Source organism: Haliotis asinina, chromosome 16 (genome assembly GCF_037392515.1).
Source record: "Haliotis asinina isolate JCU_RB_2024 chromosome 16, JCU_Hal_asi_v2, whole genome shotgun sequence".
Classification (NCBI taxonomy): Eukaryota; Metazoa; Mollusca; class Gastropoda; order Lepetellida; family Haliotidae; genus Haliotis; species Haliotis asinina.
The window spans coordinates 45,789,311-45,812,727 of record NC_090295.1 but is presented as its reverse complement, the minus strand read 5'-3'; the positions used below and the strand labels follow the sequence as shown (position 1 = coordinate 45,812,727).

The window sequence follows — 23,417 nt, the reverse complement described above, 5'->3', positions numbered from 1 at the left end:
CTATGATCATCACAGAACACACAACTCCATGTTTCTCAAGTATATTTCATCATCTCTACATGATCTCATTGTGTAAGTATGGCACTGCAAGGTTCTTCGAACAATCTGAAAATAGTCATTGTGCCTTATAATCATATCACACATGGACTGCTACTTGAACAATAGTCTCCTGCCACAATATACAAATACTTATACATACTGCTTCACTTCTGACCGGGATTTATACATCGTATTTACCATGATATGTAAAACTACAATCACACATACATAGGTATGTGAAAATATACAGAAGATACTGAAGTACCTTGTATTTAATATCATTTTAATTAAACGTTAATAATTTGGTTTGGTACTAAATATTTCAAGAGTTTAATAAAAATGATATTTCTGGGAAGTGAGAGATATTAGCATTGTGACATCAAAACTAAACCATAATGACACCATATGTCTAGTGGTATTACACTGGTGTAATATTGTTGTAAAGATACTACACTGCAGGAATTACCACAGGTGAATAATAGTGTGACATAGATGATAATCCCTATCAGAAGTTGAGCTGCACATACACACACGGTGTATGACACACACGGTGTATGACACACACAGGAGACGAAAACCTAATATAATATCAAACATAAACAAGGGTATAATCCGATGTATACATAATATTCCATATCCATAAATGTGCATCTAGGTTCTGCGCAGTGTGGGAAATTAATCAGTAAGTAAAAGGTCATCATTATTAAACTTACGTTTAAAGTTGTGGCTTGAGGTGATCAATACCTGAATAAATATACTACTTTGCTTGTAACAGGGACACAGCCATGAACAAAACAAAATAATTGTGATTCTTCAAAGGTATTTAGAAGTTGGCGTAGTAATACAGGACACATTTTATGGATAGCAACTTCTAGAGTTTATTTTCACGATGTTTCGGGGCTTATCCTAACCCCCCTCAGTTAGGCCTTACTGTTCAGTTCAGCTCAACCTGATGATGGGGCTAGGATACTCCCCGAAACGTCATGAAAATAAACTCAAGAAGTTGCTATCCGTAAAACGTGTCGTGTAAAACAAAATAACTCCCACAGAAAACAGGCATATATGTAAATAGAACACGTTTGTTTATCCCTATTGAAAGTTGAGTAGTATACTACTGGAGCAAACAGAAAGGACCCGACTCTGAAGGTCGTTATATGATCTGCCAATCTGTTGACACTGTTTTAATACTACTTATTTCATATACATAAATCTAGCAACCAATGTCACATAAACCTCCAGAATCCATTCCTGCAGCCATGCAATTGATGTATAGTTCATATGTACATTTTAGAATCCTGAATCTTGGTATTGATGCAGCATAGAACGGTATTGAAGCATTATCATGGCATATCACCTTGATGTGGGAGGAATGCCTTTATAGAACCTACTACAGAATCTTACCCCTTTGCTGAATATATAACCAAAGTACAAAGCGAACAGATATAATTTGAACTTGTCCTGTCAAAACTAAGGGAAGCAACTTCGTACAGTAGTTGCTGACAAACCAGTCCCCATGAGCTCTTAACATTTGTCACCACATACTCTGGTCTTCAGCACCACTTGTCTTTTAGCCTCTGGTAACCAAGGTAACAGATATACAATTTGACCTGGGACAGATTAACTGTCAGAATGTCAGTAAAATACAACAAATGAAACAAAAACATACAGCACAAAATGGTAAAGTTTATGAGACGTAATGGCTTGGAAGTAAATTCATACCTCCAGGCACAGATGAACACATCGTAATAACCAAATTAAATATCTATTTGACAAAAATAATAGCACTATAAATATATTATATTATGCACCATTCTACTGAATACACTGAGGCTTTAAGGATTATTAATCTCTAGTTTAATGAAAAAAAGTTTATCTGCACAGACTGGGGGACAGATACTCTATATTTATAGTTATCTTCCATGACTTTTTATCTGCATGCCAGCATACAAAATATCAACATTTCTGAACAAACAAACACACTAGCATGTACTGGATGGTAAAACATACACACAAGAATTTGTCCCATTCTTTAAAGACATTATTGTCAATACTTCATGGTTTTCTTAAACACAATATTTCTATATCGCTAACGGAAGCCATGTTGCAGTTGAACAAGACATTCAGACAACATACTGAGTCTTGCCTAGCAAGTCTTATAATGGGTCCTTACCGCAGAGTAACATCAGGTACCATCTCGTAATGTCTCGATCAAGGTGATCAGAGATGGCACAAAATTCTTACACTGACTACCACTCATTAGACTGGTGAGTTATTCATCGAATCATCCATAAGCCATCCTTGATTATCTCCACGGTAACAATACGATAAATCTGAACTACACCCTGGATGCATTTACAGCTCAGCCTGATAGTTTTATAACCTCCCTTTGCTGTCTACACATTCTCACAGTAGCGAATCAGATAAGATAGCAATTGCAAGCACTCCTACCATTTTCAGAGTACCTCAGCATGATTTGTGTTGGAAAGTTTAATTGGTTTGATAATATAAAAGGAGAGGTGAGTTGTGATTGGTATGCTCAACTTTCCATCATGTACACCCGAGTGGATAAAGAGTCAGTAAAGGGAGATATTAAAATCATTGGGCCAAGTCGTAGATGCATCCAGTGTATAATGAAGTTTTATTGTAACATATACCCTAGAGATTATCATGGATGTCCATAAGCTTTCTACACAATTAACGGCGCTGAACGTACTTGCTGAATGTATTTACAGGAGAAGGAGGAATGCTCTTGTGCATACATATCAATGACGTATTGACGATGCTAGATACAAACCATCATGATTCTCCAACATTTACATATCAAGGACTATCTGAAAAGACTCATTATTACCTTCATCTTGAATCTTTTCAACTTCTAACACTATGTAGCAACACTGAACAGCTTTATCGAAAACACAACATTACTCGTTGATTCAAGCACCTGTCCAATATGTAATTGCATGAATATTTATCTTTAACTCCTGGACGGAAAGCCCAAATTAATGTTAAGTTCAATATTTTGCAGAACTCTGGTATCTGCTGACAAAAGCTTTGTCATCTGGGATTCCATCCACGATCTCTGTCAAGAAAATCCTGAGAAAGAGGCATGTGAAATATTTCTTGAAAAATACAGTATGTCCATATAATGACTCCCACACAACAAATGCATCTCCTTCATCAGATCATCTTACACCTGAAATGTTTCAACAATATTCTCCCAAATTCCACTAAAATCAAAAAGATTTCTTTCTTAAAACAAAACTTAAAAAGCATGTTCTGTCATAAAATCAAAATATTTCCAACAATTTCCCTATAAAAAACAAAATACTAATAACCATTTTTCAAACATATTTGTGTAAGACTGATCAAGCTTGTTTGATTGACCATGCATCAAAACTTTTGTTGTTAAAATATCTTTACCAGTTCAAACGTTAAGCAACAGACACAGCTAACCCCTGGTATGAGAGCCATTTCAATACGACCAATCAGGAGAGAATTAGCTGTGTTTAACCGCCCTTTAACAGTATTTCAGCTTGTTGGCAGAGGTCACCGAGATACGAGTCTGAGACGTTTACCTCAGTGGTGAGCCCTTTCAGCACAGGAAGGGTTCCGACATTCCAGAAATAAAAATAGGATTCAAACCCATAATCCTTTTTTCGGACAACTGGGCCACCTATCCAAACCTGATCACTGAGAGGCACCTCAAAGAGAAATACTGTGAACAATATCTGTTATCTTCTTTGTTTACACAATTCAAGAAAATACATTTTTGGAATTCAGTAGAATTCAATCTGATCCAGAATATTTGTATGACCATAAACACACAAAATAATTAATTCATTCTCAAGACTATGTCATAACTATGACAAACTATGTCAAAATATGACAAACTATGTCATAAAATATGAGTAATGTACCCATCCATCCCAAAGATTCTTCACAAAAATATTTCACAGAACACACATCGTTACTTTTTCAAAGTAATTGTTAACAAATGTAAACTGAGCTCTTGTCCTACAACACTATCACATGTACGTAACCATGGTAACAATATAGGTAGTAGGTGATATATAAGGGCCTACAACACACAGTCCTATAATCCTCCAGAAGCACGCGTGTCTCCTAGAACATATTTGGCATATGCCTTGTTCATCTGTTCTAAGAATATAAACGTGAGGACTGTGTGTGGGCCGAGTCGGGCGTAGTAAGGCGTGAAGCCCTTCCACAAGCTGAAGAATCCTTCCTTCCGGATCACTTTCACAAGAACATCCTGCAAGGGAAAACAAGTTTCTGCATTTTCAGGAAATAGCATGCGAGTATTTCACTGCATTTTTTTTCATATTTTGTGTGTTTTCTGGCACACCATAGGAAAGCAGCTCAGAACAAAATGCTGAGCCTTACACATCTGAGTTGGGTCACATTTTGTCATGAAACCGTTCGGAATATGGGTGAGTGAGTGAGCTTAGGTTACGCCCCACTCAGCAATATTCCAGCTATATGGCGACAGTCTGTAAATGATCGAGTCTGGACACGACAATCCAGTGACCAGCAACATGAGCATCAATCGGCGCAATTGGGAACCAATGACATGTGTCAACCAAGTCAGCAAGCCTGACCACCCGATCCCGTTAGTCGCCTCTTACGACAAGCATGGGTTGCTGGGTTCGGAATATGTGACATTCAAAGAGGACATAGGTTCTTGTGGTTGTTACACACATTAGTCTGCAATATCTGAACATAATCAAGTCTGGATCAGACAATCCAGTGATGAATAGCATGAGCATTGATCAACTGAACTGGGACATGACATGTGTCAACAAAGTCAACAAGCCTAACCACCCAATCCCATTAGTCGCCTCTTTTGACAAGCAGGGTTACTGAAGATCAATTCTAACTGGGATCTTCTCAGGTTGTTGGGTATGTGATGCCCTGGTTACTTACCAGTCCACCCTTGTACTCTGGCTTGCCATCTATCATTTTCATGTTCTGTATTCTGGTATGAAAAAAATATGTCATTATTTGGATCATCTCAACTGGAATTGTTATTTACTTGTAATTTTTGAACTGAGGGACTGATCCACGTTTACATTCCTACACTTATTTCATAAACAACAGGTACAAAAGAATGTGGATTAAAAGAGAAACAAACAGTGAAGACAAGTTGTTTATCATTTCAAGGTATCTCTCAGAATCCTGCATTTTGAGGGATTAAATTGACACAAACAAAAGCTTAACAAAATATGATACCATCCTACAACCATCCCTCTGATACCAATACTAGACAACTAGTCACATCTGATTTCAAGCTGAGTGTCCAACTGACCTAGTTTTAGCAATGTCTACTGGCATTGAAGCAGCTGTTGTTACCAGTCCACTGATCATACTGGCACAGAAATGAAGAAATAAGTTGTCAGCAAAGTAACCTGCAAATAAACAAAAACATTTCAACATTCAGACTGTATGAATTCACAATGCCATTCAGAAAGTGGTCAGATGCAATATGTGTCACATGTGGAAATACACTATCTCAGGGAAGTTATTTAAATCTAAATATTCTAGATATTTAAATACTTACCTCACCACAGGAATTAAGCACATTACCTCAAGCTCTGCTTAAAAGAGATCACTGATTAGTCATTCAACTAGAATCGATGAGTGTACAGGAATGAAGTGACGAGATCTCCCCTCTAGCACAAACGCGATCTATCTAAAAATCACTTTAGCTGACAAGTTCTTAAAAAAAAAAAACAGGGTAGGAAGCTGGAGGGACATCCAGCATTGGGAGGGAGTTACCGCCTTTTGGTAAGGTAAGTATTTAAATATCTAAAATATTTAGATTTTAATAAATTTTTAACTTGCCTAACCATAGGTCTTATGCATATGGATTCAACAGTGAGATGGCGGTGTTGGACTAGGGGGTACCGTCCTAAGAAATAAGACCACATGCAAAGGTAACCTGGGAAACCAATCGGAATTAGTGGAGGAAGGCAGAGCCTAACACAAGAAACTGATTGTGAGCCAAGAAAAAACCCGAAGGAAAACAAATACGCCTTGGGCATAAACTAACCTTAAGACTAGATGGTGAGGAGAAGTAAGTACCTAGTGGGTGGTAGGTCAGGTGAGTTGCTGAGCAGCCAGATGGTGAGAAGTAATTACATAGTGGGTGGTAGGTCAGGTGAGTTGCTGAGCAGCCAGATGGTGAGAAGTAATTACCTAGTGGGCGGTAGGTCGGGTGAGTTGATGAGCAATCAGATGGTGAGAAGTAATTACATAGTGGGCGGTAGGTCGGGTGAGTTGCTGAGCAACCAGATGGTGAGAAGTAATTACATAGTGGGTGGTAGGTCAGGTGAGTTGCTGATTAACCACCAGAGGACCAAAAGACTGAAGTCCCTGCACATCCTAAACAGCCAGATCCCTCACGTAGTGGCTCAGTAGAGGACTTTCAGAAACAACCCTCCATAATAGCTGGCACAGGACAGTTTCTATGGTGTGTCATAATCAAAATCAGGGCCCTGATCTCATGTGGGATGTTGGCTGTAGAGTGAGGGAGACCTTTTGCATAGTTGACGGCCAGGATGGTAGTACGCAGCCAGAGAGCAATTGTCTCTTGACCTCACACTTAGCTGCGGAGGATGAACAGTCTCTTGAGAGACTGTCTCCTGACAGATGAATTAGAAATATACATCTTAAGGGCCCTAATAGGGCACAGCAGCAGTTCATCAGCATCCTGCGACCCTAAAACTGAAGACAAGGGTGAAATGGAGAACATCCTGTCCTGGCATCTGATTCTTAGCCATGAAGTCCCAAAGCAGTCCCAATTGAACAAGGCCATGCTGGGACTGCTCAAAATGAACTCTTGTGACGTCCAGTCGCCGTGGCCAGGACCAGGAGGAAAACTGTCTTCCTAGATAGGTTCTCAAATAAAGCCAAGTACAAAGGTTCGTAAGGAAGACCTGTCAGATGATTGAGAACGATGTTAAGATCCCAAACGGGAATACAAAACTTCGCCTTCTTTCAAAGGGCACAGGTCTGGGAACCAGGTTCTGGTTGGCCATCCCAAGACAGGGACATGGCATCGACTGCCCATGCCACTGGGTCTAGAATCAGCGACACATACAACGTAAGCTGGTTGTTGAACCTCATTGCACAAGTCGATCAGAAGGCCTCTGTGACTGTGACAGAAAAGACTGAATGCCTCTGGGTGCAGCATCCACTCTGTAGGCAACAGTCTGCCTGGTCTTGAGAGAGCGTCTGAAAGAATGTTCTGCATCCTGCCATGTGCAGTGCATTGACCCTGATGCCGTTTTCTGCTGCGACAGTTGCTTGGACCTGGTCGTACCCTGATTGGGAATCAACACACCACTCTGGAACTGTCGGATGCAATCAGAAGCTTGGTGTTCATCAGGATATGCTGCCAGTTTTGGACTGCTAGAATGACAGCTTGAGTTCCAGACTGTTGATGTGCCATCGTTGCTCCGCATCGGGCCACAGCTCTGAGATGGTCTGGTCATTGAGGAGGGCCCCCCAGCCCTGAAGAGATGTGTCTATGAAAACCTGGTTATCATGGACAAACTCTGTCAAGGAGACTCCTATGCAGATGTTTGCTTCTATGGTCCACTAACGGAGCTAAGGGTGGAGATGCAGCGGTAGAAGAAACAACTGCGCTTTAACGGCCTGAGCATCAAGACACTGTTGGACAATCTGGACAGCACAGATGAGCTTCCTCTACTGATTTCTGCACTTTGCATCTTACATCTGACGAGCAGCACATTTGAAGTAAAAGTGATTTCTGGATAGATTGCACTTGTGTGAGAGGGGAGATTTAGTCACTTTCGTTCCTGTTCACAAGTCATTTCACAAAGCAGCCATTCTAGTAGAATGGCGAATAAACGACTCTCTTTGAAGCAGAGCTTGAGGTAATGTGCATAAGACCGATGGTAAGCTAAGTTAAAAAATACAGCTTTTTCGATTTTATCTTATGTCAAGTCCCATCCTGTATTTGAATTCCCACCTTCTCAGAATCAGGCACGTAACCACCAGCACACAAAGTCAGCAATGTAACCAAATCACCTTTGAGGTGTGGGCTGACTTACTGAGTCTTGTCTTATCCCGCTTTCAGCAATATGCTAGGAATATCACAACTGGGGACACCAGCAATGGGCTTCACACATTGTAACCATGTGGGAAATGGAACCCGGGTCTTCGGCGTGATAAGCGAACGCTTTTCACCATTATTCTACCCTACTGCCCCAACATGGCATGGAAACATGATTCATTTTGTTGTCTCTGACTGGCTGTTTAGATTGCAAGGACTAATAACCCTATATCCCCATGAGAGGTTATAAGATATAGGACACCCATCATGTATTACCTATGCGATAAAATACACTTAAAACAAACTAAAAGGAATCACTAATTTAGTTTGTAATAGAAACAGTTCATCATACACATTTTGACTAAATAACAGCATATGGTGGAACAACATTAGGCCACACCAATCATATTTCTTGTTTTACGGATCCGCCTGCAATACTTTTTCCAGACTAAAAAAAAAAATAAGAATTAATTTTCCTTGCTCAAAAAATAAAATCCTAATGTTTTCATTGGCTAAAAATGTAAACTCACAAGAAAATACTGTTTTGTTGTTTTTTTACCCATATTCACTCCACAGATTGCCAAAACTAAAATTATTAAAATCTAAATATTTTAGATATTTAAATACTTACCTTACCATAGGTCTTATGCATATTACCTCTAGCTTCGCTAAACGAGATCAGACAGTCGTTGATTCGCCATCCCCTCGATGGCTACCTCATGTAATCTACGAATGTAGTCACGGAAGTGACGTGATCTCTCCACTCGCGCGAGAGCGCAGAATCCAAAATTCACTTTTACCGTCAACCGGAAGGTCCGAAGAGTCCAAAGTGGGGAGGAGCATCCAGCGTTGGGAGGGAGTCACCGCCCTATGGTAAGGTAAGTATTTAAATATCTAAAATATTTAGATTTTAATAAATTTTTAACTTACCTTACCATAGGTCTTATGCATATGGCTTCGACAGATGGATGGTGGTGTGGACTCCAGAGGACCATCCCTCAGCAAACAGTGCACATGCATCAGGAGAACTCGGGAAAGCCAATGTCAACGGTCTCAGGATAATACCTGGAACAGGACAAAGAGCAACCCAATAGAACTCCAAAGAAAAACCGACGCACCCTGGGGGTGAGGTTAATCTTAAGACCAAAGGTAAGTAGAAGTGTAGTTACCTAATGGGCGGATGGTCGGGTAAGTTGCTGAGCAACCACCAATGGACCAAATGACTGTAATCCCTCCACGTCTTCAACTGCCAAGTCCCTCAAGTAGTGGGATGCGAAGACAGTTGATGACCTCCAGAAACAGCCCTCCATGATCTGCGGTACTGTGCAGTTCCGATGGAGGGCCATCGTAGACGCCAAGGCCCTGATCTCGTGCGGGTTACTTGCTACCGGATGAGGCAGGTGCTTGTCGTCATAGGCCGCCAGGATAGTCGATCTGAGCCAGAGGGCAATAGTATTTCTGTTTACTTCACCTTTGCAGGACACGGCAAAGGGAATGAATAACCTTTTGCGGGATCGTCTCCTAGAGGCTGACCTTTTAATATAGCATCTGAGAGCCCTGACTGGACATAGCAGCTCCTCCTCCAAGTCATGATGACCCAAGATCGTAGACAAAGGAGGGATGGAGAATAACCTGTTAGGCTGCCCGGGAAGCTGGTTCTTAGCCACAAAATCCCAAAGCAAACCCAAATGAGCACGTCCGTGTCTTGACTGTTCAAATCGGATCTGAGTAACGTCAAGAGCATGGATCTCGCTGACTCTAGCCGCTGTTGCCAATGATAGTAAGAAAACCGTCTTCTTGGAAAGATGTTCAAAGGAGGCTTCTTCTAATGGCTCGTACGGCGGCCCTCTGAGATGTTGAAGGACAACATTAAGATCCCAAGCTGGAGGACGAAACTTGGTCTTCTGGTCTTCCAGCTTGAAAGCTTTGAGAAGCGCAATAAGTTCCGGTATCTTGGAGATCTGTGAATCTGACTTGATAGCAAGGACAGAATTCAAAGCTGACAAATAGGTGCCTAAGGTACTGCCTTTGAGATGTCTAGAGTTCCGTAGGTAGAGAAGGAACTGTGCCACAAACTGAGGAGATGCTGCCATGGGATCTTGAGATCTTCGTGCGCAAAAATTCTCAAAAGAGCGCCATTTGTCGTCATATAAAGAACGGGTAGAAACTCTATGCGCGCGAGCTATAACGTTCGCCACGTGCGCAGAGTAGCCCTTAGCCTTTAATGCTCTCTGCAGATGACCCATGCGTGAAGATGGAATCGCCGTGGATCCGGATGCAGCTGTCGACTGTGTGGATGTCGAAGCAGATGCAACCACTCTGGAAGTTTGTAAGGGTCTCCGCTGGCGAGCCGTCGAAGATCGGGAAACCACGATCTGGCTGGCCACCAAGGTGCGACCAAAAGCAGTCGGAGGTTCTGCGTCAGTCTGATCTTGGCGATTACATCCGAGAGAAGAATTGGAGGAGGGAACGCATATGCGTCCAGTCCTTCCCATGATAGAGACATCGCGTCGATTGCCCATGCCTGTGGATCCGGCACGGGAGATACGTACGTTGGTAACTGGTGATTGAAACTGGTGGCAAAAAGATCTACCAGTGGTCTCCCGAGTTGCCAACAAATCTGGCGAAATGCGTCCGGATGAAGCATCCACTCCGTCGGGGATGGTTTGCCGGGGCGCGACAGGGCGTCTGCCAGAATGTTTTTGCAGCCGGGAATGTGACGAGCCGCGATCACGATGCCGTTGCTGTCTACCAGATCCGCTAACAGGAACATCTGGTCCAGAAGTTGTTTGGACCTGGTTGTACCCTGATTGTGAATCACCCACACGACCGTGGAATTGTCGGACGCTACCAGGAGTCTGGAGTCTGTTAGGACCGGTAGCCAGTGGCTAACCGCTAGGATGACTGCTTGGCCGTTCAAATGAGCACCCCATCCCAAGAGGGATGCGTCTACAAACAATTCGTGGTCGTGGTTGAAGTTTGTCAAACAAACACCGGCGCAGACGTTCCACTCTACCGTCCACCACCTGAGGTACTGATGCAGGTGCGGGGGTAGAAGAAATGACGACTGGAGGTCGTTCTCTCGAATGAATGGTAATAGGAACCTCTGTAGTGGGCGCAGCATAAGCCGTCCTCTGAGGGTGAGGTCCTGCGCCGACGTCAACAAGCCCAACAGAGACTGCCATTCTCTGAGGGTGAGAGGTAGGGACAGAGCTCGATCCGTAAAGGCGAGAATCTTCTGCCATCGATCGGGAGGGACCCTGACTAGATTGAGCCGAGTCAGGAACAACCCCCCAATGAACGTTAACTCCTGCGTTGGTTTCAGTTGCGACTTCTCGAAATTGATAATCCATCCCAACTGTTGAAGTAGGCGTGTGGAGAAGTCCAGTTGTTTGCGTAGCAACTGAGGATTGCAGTGATTTAGAAAACAATCGTCGATGTAAGGATCGAAGTCTATCCCCCGGAGGTGCAGAAACCGGGTGACAGGCAGTGTGACCCGAGTGAAAAGCCACGGGGCCGTAGAAATTCCAAACGGCAGCACTCGCCACTGGTAGTGTACTCCGTTGAATATGAAACGCAGGAACTTCCTGTGGCGTGGGAATACAGGAACGTGCAGGTAAGCATCCTGTAAATCTAGGCTGGCCATCCAAGCTCCGGGTGACAATTTGGCTCGGATCTGATCCAGTGATGTCATTCGGAAATGCGGGGGCTCGGCTAAATACAGGTTGTTGAAAGTCGCCATGTTGTGAATCATCCGCATTTTGGTGGAACCTTTCTTGGGTATCAGGAAGATGGGTGAATAGAACCCCGGGGAGAGATGGGGTTCTGACACTATCTCTATAGCATGTTTTGTTAATAAAATGTTGATGTTTTCTAGGATAAGTACCTGTTGATCTATTGAGTACCCTCGTGACAGGGGAGTGGTAGTCAACGGCGGAGCTCTGGCTAGTGGTAGCTTGTAGCCGGCTCTCAGGATCTTGCAAACAAACGGGTCTTCCAGGAATGTCCAGTTGGCCCAGAAGATCCCTAGTCTCCCACCTACAGGGGTCGGATGAACTGGTACGACTGGGGGTGGGAGGTCCCAGTCGTAGTAGTCCATGGCTTCAGCGGCCGGAGTAGGGACGCTTGCCCCTACCTCGACCGGACGTAGCTGGGGCATCCCTGCCACGTTCTTGAGGCTTGCGCTGGACATCTGAGTCTTTGGTACGACCTCGTCCCCTCCCAAACGAGGAACGGATCGACTCTCTCCTGGGTACATATCTTTTCGTGGCATTACCCCTGGCTCGGCCACGAAATGCAGAGCCCAAGGCCTCGAAAGTTGACAGCGCCACTTCCGTGTTAGTAAGTTCGGCATGTTGTTTATACACCGACGGTATCTTTTCATCAAAGAGGAACTTAGACGTAAATGGTGCACGAAGAAGTTGACGTTTAAATTCCTCTTGCCAAGAACAAGCATCTAAAAATCCAGATCGGCGCATAGTAGTAGTCATGGCTAGCGCCGCACGTAAGTGTCCAAGTAGGTCATGGAGTACTCTGCCTTGCCAAGCAAAAATGGTAGTTAAATGATCCACCCTCGAGGCATTATCCTCTGACAAATCCAAGGCTGCAGCGGAGGTGGCTGACGCAAGCGCCGAGATAGGTTTAAGCATACGTTTCAGTTCAGTATCAACAGCTGCTAACTTTGAATCCTGAACTCTGTAAGATGACGGAGTTGAACTTGACAACCTCTTAATTGAATCGTCTAGCGCCGCCCCGTTGTCGGCAAAATCCAGACTGTGCACTTTATAATCTGATTTCTTAGACTTCGACGCTTTGATGGTCGGATTTAAGGATAACTTCGCAAAGTCCGAGTCTAACAAAGTAATCGCATCCGCCACCATAGGGTGTGGTGGAATAAGTAACTCAGGAGTCAAGTGAATCGACGCCGGGTTGTTTGAATCCGAAGAAGGGGAAGGACAGTCCGGTAATCTGTCGGCAATCCACTCAAAGACAGCAGTTAAGGGAAGATAGGTGCCATCACTATCACCAACATTGCCAGGTTCCTCCTCATAGTCTGGGCAAAAGAACTGTTCCTCGTGTTCCTCCCAGGAAATAGAGGTTGATTCTCGTCGCTGACTCGAGTTGGAAGCAGAGTTCTTAGTGTTAAATTCTTTGCCGGAAGTCCGCAGTGGTTCCGGCGATCGCGAACGCTGGGATCTAGAGAGACGTCGTGGTGATCTTGACCGAGATCGCACTCTACGTCTACTTCTGGTACGTGAGTCTTCCTCTAAGGAGCGCCTTGGAGAGCGGGAAACCGACCGGGAGCGCCGGCGCCTGCTACGGTGTGGAGAATGAGAGCGCCGACCCTTCGGGGACCTAGAATGAGATCTGCGCCGGGAGCACTCAGCCTCTAAACGACGAGCGCGCTCTTCATCCAGCTGGCGCTGTAACATTTCTTCTTTAGTCAGCGTATGAGACACTCTGGGGATCCGATAAGACGTAGTTATAGGAGCAGGGTCCGGCAACAATATTGGCGCTGGCGCTGGCGTTGGTACAGGCGCTGGCGTCGGAATAGGCGCTGGCGTCGGAATAAGCGCTGACGAAAACACCGGTGCTGATGTAAACAAAGGCGCCGGGACAGGCAGTGGCGCCGGGACAGGCAGAGGCGCTGGTACAGGCAACGGCGCTGGCGTAAGTCTAGGCGCTGTCGTTGGTAAAGGTGTAGATACCGAGGTAGGGAGTACAGCAGCGCCCGGCGTCAAGAGAGATCGCAGAAGCCTCTGAACTTCAGGATGGGATAAGGCATCCGGGTGAGATAAATCTACAAAGGCGTCCGAACGCGTAGGCTCTGGAGAGGAGCACGCCGGCGTAATAGATGAGCGCTCCACACTCGGCGTTGATAGTGGTATTGAAGGCGGTGGTAGATCTTGGTCGTCAGGTAAGGATCCCAAGGAAGACGCTGGCGACGACATTCTTCTCTTACGTTGCGTAAAACGTTTCCTCCGAACCGCCAAAAAGGTCTTGAAATCGGTGAGAGATAACGCTTGACAGTGTAGGCACCGACTATCGATGGAACAAACAGCGGACGCACAATCCGGACACCAGGGATGTGGGTCCTTGGCTGATTTCTGCCCCTTGCAGACAGTACAATAGTGTCGAGTCATACACAGAACTGTAACAGACAAGAAACCACGACTTGACGACATGTTAATACAATACTAGGAGGAAAACCCCCTACATAAAAATGTAGAAAGTAGTTGCACCCCTACGTAAAAAATAGGCACACCCGTAAGTGCGGGGCAGCGAAAAATAACAACCACAATGGCTGCCTTCGCTACGCTGAAATTCATGGCAGAAAAAAGTATGCTAAATACCGAAAACACAAGTGAAAATGACCAAGCATGGGCAGAAACATGACGGGCAAACCACCAACAAGATGAACTACCCTCATGGACGCCAAGTCGTTCTCACCTCCGACATGGCCAAGCCAAGCCTGAGTGAGAAAAGAACAACACGAGGTAGCAAGGTAAGCACATTAAATGCTTGTATGACTTGACTTTGATACATAATGAGGGGATACAAACCATACCTACCAAGGAGTAGCAACTTTATTGAAACTACACACAATAGGAAAAAAAAACTGCAAACCAACACGTCCGTTCGCACGAACGCTAAAGGTAAAAGTGAATTTTGGATTCTGCGCTCTCGCGCGAGTGGAGAGATCACGTCACTTCCGTGACTACATTCGTAGATTACATGAGGTAGCCATCGAGGGGATGGCGAATCAACGACTGTCTGATCTCGTTTAGCGAAGCTAGAGGTAATATGCATAAGACCTATGGTAAGGTAAGTTAAAAATTACTTTGTGTAATTAGAAGGAAAATTACTTTGATTGGAAATTTTATTTTCATTATTTTTCCTGCCTGCCTTAAAGTTTTCAGAGGAAAAAAATCTGTAAAACAAGAAATAAAATTGGTTTGGCCTTATGTCCATTGGTTTGTTATAAGTGTGTTGGTTGTAATGTAGTGTTCACTGTAACAAACAGACCTGTAGACATAAGACCCTGTTTAGCCTGGGAGTAGGAAGCTAACTGTGCAGCATTCACAACCATGGCACGTCCAACTGTTGGCATACAACCCTGTAAATATATAACTGCTTGTGATAATACGAATTCTACAATGACTTCAGTAAATACTGGATTGTGATTGGCTAATCAAAGTCATCCAGAGGTATATAATCATGTTATATACCTCTGATTTTCAAACACATCATGTACTTGTTCAAAATCTGAATAACACTGTTATGGCAGAATGGAGATAAACGTATTGTGTTGGAAAATCAGCGGTATATAACGAAATTATAATAGCTCTAAATTTTATATTAAAAAAACGAACACGTAATTTTGTTATATACCTCGGATTTCCCAACACAGTATGTTTATCTCCTAAATAGAACCATCACAACAACTCCTGGCGTACACTAGGCTGGAACAGATGCTGGATGTGCCATAGACTGACATGTAGTCTCTGAATATATATACAACTTGTACAATATGTAAACTGATATTAACATATAATCCCATTTAAACTGGAAGGAAGCCCAGTGAGATGGGCAGTTCCTGAGGAAATCTATACTCTGTTTGCTGTGAAAATGTTCCGCTGAATTTCACTCTAAACAGAAAAGTAAACCAAATGAAGTGAAATTAAGATTGCGAATACTCATAATTTTACCTTGCCAACTGAATATTTAAATCTCAGAATTGTATTCAACTTTGGTCAAAAGTTGTTTTGACAACATTATGACAAATGATCATAGTTTCAAATCGCTATTACTGGTTTGCAAAATACATGCTGACATCAAGTTTTATTCCAATCACTGACAACAGGATCATGCAAATGGATGCAGCAGTTTGTTGAATTTTCTGGCACCAATTTATTGCAAGAGTTATAAATAAATATTATGTTGAACATTTACCCAGAAATACACACAATTCAGTAGAATGTATACTGATGTATTTATTTTTTCTGCACAGGTACATCCACAGACTTTATCATCATCTTTCTGTAAGCCTGTCTTTCTATTGGTGAATATACTGGCCCCCCAGTCTAAGTAAACTTAGTCTCTGTGTATTTCGTTACACTCCACCACTGAGTCTAACAAAACCTAGTTGAAGGTCGCGTCAGGTAACCTTTGAGCGACTTATAACCGTCCAATGAAACGCGAGAGGGTTAAATAGAATTTAACCAATCAAACAACGGCTACTATTCAGGTTACCGACACAGATCTCTCCACAAACAAAAATCTGTATATAACACAGTTATTTGACCTGCTGTATATACGCTTTGGGGGTTCTGTTGACATGGTTACCATTAGCTAATACTGCCGCAAGATGACATCCTTGAATATTGCCAAAAACACTATTTTCAGGGACTGTTTACTCACCATTGTCAGGGTTGTAACGTGCGCCGTGTGAATCACCCGGAAGCGAGCGTAGGCTAAATAGCTTTTGGAATCATTCGGGTACGAACCTTTTCGAGATAAAAAGTTCAAAAGGTATGTGTGAATGTCCACTTTCGCAATTTGGTAAGCTGTGTTCTGATTGGTCAATGTCAAAGGTTACCTGACACAACCTCTCATAAGGTTTCGTTAAACTCAGTGGTGGAGTGTAATGAAAAGCACCGAGGATAAGTTTACTTAGACTGACTGGCCCCTGGTGTATCAGTAACATGCAGTATTCCACTTACCCTCCACAGTGTGACCACGCCCTCTTCTGTGACGATTCTGGACAGCGCATTGAACACATTCTTGTAACCCCTCTGCTGATCTACTGGTAGCCTGTAATGAGGGTAAGTGTGAGTCAGTGAGTCAAGATTGGTGGTGGGGACTTAGTCAGTGTGAATTAGGGTGGACGATTTGTTTGGTTGATCACTGGGTGGGTGTGAGTGGAAGTGCATGGCTTCATAGGTGACACTTCTTTCCCACTTTTAGTAACACTACAGAAGCATCATGGCAGGGCTTCACACCTTGTGAACTTATTGGAAAAATTAATCCACACCAAGAGTGGAACTACTGTTAAACTACAATGTTACATCACTCCAACCTAAATAGTTCAAGGAGGCAAAATGCATGCATGCATGAGTGAACAAAGTTTTACACCACACTCAGCAAAATTTCAGACAAATTTCCGTATCAGACAATGCACTAATCAACAGCATGAGCATCGATCTGCTGATCTGGGAACCAAAGATGTGTCAAGCAGCAAACTTGACCGCCCGATCCTGATAGTGCCTCTTAACACAAACATGTGCTACTGAAGGTGAATTATAACCGACATCTTCATCAGTTCATGAGTGAGAAGCAACACAGTTACAGATCATGAGACGTCCTAAATGCCAACCTTCCATCTGCTGTCATCCGGATGAGAGCTACTTCCGCTGGCGTTCCAACAAAAGCGCCAATGGCACCTGCAGTGATTCCTATAGCAGCCTTTGTAAAAAAGTTGGGAGGCTTGCCATCTCTGAAAGTAGCATCAAGAGAAGAATGTTGGCATCAACAAACCAGAGTGCCCAATGCTGTGGGCAATGATGAACACCCTTGGGATACAAATTACAATGTCAATGGGTCCGACTATCTAATCGTTGGACCAGTTGCAATTTAATTGATTATGACCTCTGAGCAAATCCAGATAAAGTCCTGCCAGATATAATACCCAGGGCCTATATTTTCAAAGCTCTCTTAGCGCTAAGATAGTTGTACATGTCATACATTAATATTAACATTAACTCTCAGCGCTAGGAGAGCTTCAAAAATCTAGGTCCAGGGGGTGAGTGAGTTTAGTTTTACGCTGCACTTAGCAATATTCTGTGAATAATCGAGTCTGGACCAGACAATCCAGTGATCAACAACATGAGCATCAATCTGCACAATTGGGAACCGATGACATGTGTCAACCAAGTTGGCGAGCCTGACCACCCGATCAGGTTAGTGTCGCTTCTTACTACAAGCACAGTCGCATTTTAATCCAAGCATGGGTTGCTGAAGGCATATTCTACCCCGGGACCTTCACAGGTCCTTGGTCCAAGATGACAGAGTACTAACTCATACTTATCCAATGTCCAGAAAGTATGATATCAGGAAACATGAAGTATGGTGCTGAGACGAATGATCAAATGAAAACAGGAGTATTACATTATCATATATGTCAGGAAATTCACTCATTCGCATGTATAGATGACATATCGGGTGCATGGATACTTAAAAAAACGTTACCAACACTCAAGACTGCAAGCTAGTACTAACGTTAGCAAAGTTTGGAATTTGTCAGATATCCATTATTTTTACATATGTACTCACAAATAACTATGAATTAGTTTTCTTATAAGTTGACTACACTTTGCTGTGGTGTAAACATGTCTTGTACCAAGTTAGATTCCCAAGGGAGGTAATTCAACATAAACTTAAATTTCGATCAGCTGACAGTTCAAAGGGCAATGTAGATTGGATTGTTGGGCAAGCATGTAGAATGAGTTCAAAATAAATGTACTCACCCTACAGAAGAATCAGTTATAAAAACGATTTCATGCATATGGTGCTTACTTTGACACCATCTCGAACAGCGTGGTGTAGATTCCAAGCCTCGTTGTGGTGTAGGTGGCCTGACGTAGAAGACCGGCAGACAGCCCTGTGTAGACACCAGTGATGCCTTCAGTCTTCAGGATGTGGCGTAAAGCATGAAAACTTGTCTTGTGTTCTCTCGCCTTGCCACCCTCACCTGAACAAATACTGGTATCGTCAAAATCACTGAGACACTTTCTCCTATGGTAATTTCACCATATCTTATAATACAATTACATATTTTTTTTCTCAAAAGGGGAATAGATGAGCTACCCGACAAAACAGACCATTGTGGTCTATATGACAGATGCTGGCCAAAGTATTGTGTTCTGATTGATAATTACTGAACAATAATAATAATAAACTGTTACATAAAACCCAGACACATGCTACAAGTGTGCTATACAGATAAACTGAACAAAACATGACATATACAAACTATGAGATGTATCCTGAACAAGGAGTTTGATACATATTAATCACACCATGTTCTGGAATATACTGTTATTAATTTGCATTGTTTATGTAGTCAAATTTATGAACTATTATCCAATTCCTTTTTTCCTTAAGTGGCATTTTCGATGTTGGCATGATGAGGATGAGGACTTTCATGGATCAACAACTTCTTTCCTACAGTGGATGCAACACTTCAGTGTAGATTCTAACACAGCTATCAAGCAAAACATAATGGTGCTAGAATGTACACCGAAACATCACATCCATTTCATAAAGTCTTCATCCTCATTATCCAATTATTATCATAGAGGTCACAATGATTACAAAATTGTGAAATAAACTGTAAACTTGAGACAACAATGCAGCAAACTAGCGTACCACTAAGCTGCATACGGTTCTTCACCAAGTCCAGGGGCTGGACGAAAATTGTGGCTCCCATCCTGAAAATACACAAATGGAGGACATGTTTGATATACCTATTCACAAAGTAATCCTTCAGAATCAGAAACTCAGTAAACCCAACACACTCATTCTAGAAAACAGTGAATGTATTAGGGCTGGTTGTGAAAGTACCATTGTCAATAGGGCCTGGGCAGGTAACCCAGAGACCCAGGACAGGTGGGTAATGAGTGAGTGAGTAAGTGAGTTAGTTTAGTTTTACGCTGCACTCAGCCCAATTCCAGCTATATGGCGGTGGTCTCAGTGTTCACGTTAACGCAGAAACATGCGTTTTTCATGCAAAAAATAAATAAATAAAACCTCGCAAAAAATATTTTGCGAGTTTTGGACGCATAGATACTGATCTACATAATTTAAAAAAGTACCTTAAAACCGTATCATATAGACAAATGATAAATTTCAACATGATTCAGGATTGTACTGAAAATTATACGTGCAAAAGATGTGGACTACATATTTATAATTTTATGTCTCCACGCACTCACAGAAAGCCTACTGCGACCACTGGGTCTGTAAATGATCGAGTCTGGACCTGACAATCCAGTAGGTGTGTAATGAGTTGGACCAAGGTACATGTCTCAGTACCCGGGCCTGTTATCAATATCATCATGTAAGTAATAGATTCAACAATGTAATATGTTATTCCTACATGGTTAAAAGACTGCATTGTCTATTAAGATAAAGACATAATTACAATAACTTCTTTTGAACATAATACATGGTTAAGATACTAAATACCAACAACAATTAATTTTTGTTTCGTTTTATCATTATTCACGTTTCGAGAAACATTTCCAGTCACAGTAAATGGATACATTTGATATCAATCTGACTGCTTTTTACTAACATCTGTAACAGATATGTGGTATATATCAGCTCTAATGAGAATGCCTCACTATATAATTGTGAACATCAAAATTAATCGTCTCCATCATATTCAGCTGGCAGTAGTGTTCAGGTATGGTGACTTTGCTCAACCTGGTATAATGAATATCATTTGTAGATTAACAACTCCACAAGATGTGACATATACAGTCAAATATCACATTTCGGTAACATATACCATCTGGTAAACACCTCATTTGATGCTGAAAAGACATGTACGATTATTGAACTCAGATTTCACAATTAATTGATAACACTCAACTACACCTAATTACTTTATAATTAAAAATCTCAAATTAACCAGCCACCAGTTCATATTGCTTTCACGAACACGTTCATTCAAGATGGCATCAAACTAACCATTCATGTCGAACACCTGTCATTACTGAGGTGACAAAACCCATTACAATGTCCCACAGGTAGCATGCACTGTGACGAGCTCATCCCAGGGCATGGCTAAAGCATGATCTGCACACAGTAGCTGACTCTTGTATTTGAACAAGCAATTGTTAAATACACCATTGTTTCACGGAAGGCTCAAAAGATGAAAATGAAACCTTAGAGACATTTCAAGCAGTTGCCTCTCGGGGGTTTACGAGGTGCACCAACACATTGCATATCCTGATATACTCAGAAATGTTTATGTCAGGGCTGTAGGAACAAAAGGCTACACTGTCCAAACCAGACCGACTTGACATTAACCTTGAGACAATGTTTATACACATACACCAAAGGGTACATGTTGATTTCTTCAAATTAAGTAGCAGATTAAAAAGATTTGTAGATGCTCATTAGATGCCATTATTTTGAAAAATCCCTGGTGTTTCTCATCAATTGTTTTTTATAATATATACCAAAATGCAATCATTTTCTATCTATCATGTATGGATGAGATTGATTTGGATTCCTCTTGTGTTTTGAACCTTAACGTTCAATCATGTCATGAAATAGTGTCATGTCAGCTGACCTATAATGTTGAAGAGACAAAACCCTTTACACATCTCGAAAAAATCTCTGCTCTATTGTACAATTTTGACAAAATTATGGGTGTATATTTGTTTCAGAAACATAACAGCTGTACTATCTTGTTTCGATACGAATCAACACACATGATTTGTCTGACTTGCCTCAAACTAAATAAACCCTATTTTATCAATGCTATGATACAAAAATTCACCTAGATATACATGTATATAATCAGTGTTTATTTCTACATCAATGTAGTGCCATTTGCAGGCTCAAAACTGCAACTAAGTTGTATACAATACATTTACTACTCCTTTGTTGCCACATATTTGGTGGTATAGAGTGACTGAGTAATTGACTTTGGTTTTATGCTGCTTTTAGCAATATCCAGTGACATCAAAGCAGGGAACACCAGAAATGAGCTCCACAAAACCACACATTGGGATTTGAACCCAGGTCTTCGGCATGATGTGCCAACACTTATCCATCAGCTACCCCACCACCTCTGATGGTATAGACTTACACCTATTGTTTGTTATGATGCTCTAATGATAAATCTGAAAGAGGCCTATAGTGGTAACTCCACTCAGGTTACCTGACAAATGTTCACATTTGGCAATTCATCCACCTGTGGTGATACCTTAATGTCAGAAATTCTGGTGTGATGTGGCAAATCCATGCATGTGGAAGTGTAATAATACAGTATTATTCAGTAGACTTAAAAATCGTCAATGGACAATATGCAAATAATTCTTTAACTTGTGTTTACAGTTTGTTGGTTTTTAAGACTGCACTCAGCAAATTCAAGCTGTTGCAAATAAACAGGTCTAGACCTATCTAACCAGACAGTGACATTGTGAGCATCAAACTAAGGAAATGACGTCCATAAATATACCAGAAAAATATGTGACCACTGTTATAAATGTTTGTTTAATGCCACACTAAGCAATATTCCACCTATAAAAGTATTCATGAAGTTGTCATCCATATGTACCTCTTTTATCTGGCAAGGACTTTAGGACTAGTGCCATTTTGTGTTGTTTTCATTATTCACAACAAAGCAATTTTGTAATGTCACCTTGATAGTCTAGATATGCAACAAACTCGTCCATCCATGCAAGCTAATTCTGAGCATTGCTCGGCACTCAAGCGAAAACCACAAATTTTCAGTGAAAAATATTTTTCAGCGTTTAGACTGTATAAATGTGGATAACAGGTGTCCTGAAAACATTTTTCAGAGTCCTTGCACTAACACGAAAGAAAGCACTCGAGTAAACTGTTGATATGACCGTACACGAGAGACGTCCGTGCACTTTCAAGACCGGCGAGCATTTACTTAGATTAAAGTGTGCACAATTTACTTAAAAATAGCTACTTATAGTAACAGACATAATGTTCAGAACTCGGAATGCTGATACATACCCTGCGGAGCCCCCGAACAAGAATTTTATCCCTTTCGGGATTTTAGCTTGAGGTGTCGACTGTGCACTGGAAGCAGACATCTTGTCAATGTGCGTTTTGACCTTGACCTCCATACCACCTTGAACTTCATGTCGACATGGTGCCAAACCGTGCGTGCATTTGCTAGCGTCCGGATTCAACCGGAAACAATTATTCATGCGTGAATATAAAGTTAAATTGATAGTGTGTCACGAATGCTCCGTTCGGATTTATTGCCTAGCTAGATTTTTATCTCCCTGGTTATAATAATTTTTCTTTTAAAAATCAGCTTATTTGTCCCGACCAATTTTTCATTGCACTAGCATTGGTTGGCTTGCTCTGCGAATGCAGTTCGAACCCGGATTGAACCCTGCAAAGAAGTAGAAGCTGTATTTTACAGTACTGATAGAATGCAATCCCCAAAATAATATGCGTTGCATCTGGCCACATTTTAAAAGTCGATTCAAAACGTATTCACGTGCAT

At 42.0% G+C, this 23,417-nt stretch overlaps 1 protein-coding gene across 1 annotated transcript; it reads right to left on the bottom strand.

Moving 5' to 3' along the window:
* Positions 1-25: 25 nt before the first annotated feature.
* LOC137267595 (mitochondrial 2-oxoglutarate/malate carrier protein-like) lies at positions 26-23,047 on the bottom strand. The gene is made up of 9 exons (XM_067802086.1): positions 22,916-23,047; positions 19,562-19,623; positions 18,710-18,884; positions 17,511-17,630; positions 16,858-16,948; positions 15,161-15,251; positions 5,363-5,462; positions 4,981-5,032; positions 26-4,309 (listed from the first exon to the last, which is right to left on the bottom strand). The coding sequence occupies exons 1-9, from the start codon at positions 23,026-23,028 to the stop codon at positions 4,133-4,135; spliced, it is 981 nt and encodes a 326-aa protein (XP_067658187.1). The 5' UTR covers positions 23,029-23,047; the 3' UTR covers positions 26-4,132.
* Between the last annotated feature and the right edge of the window lie 370 nt (positions 23,048-23,417).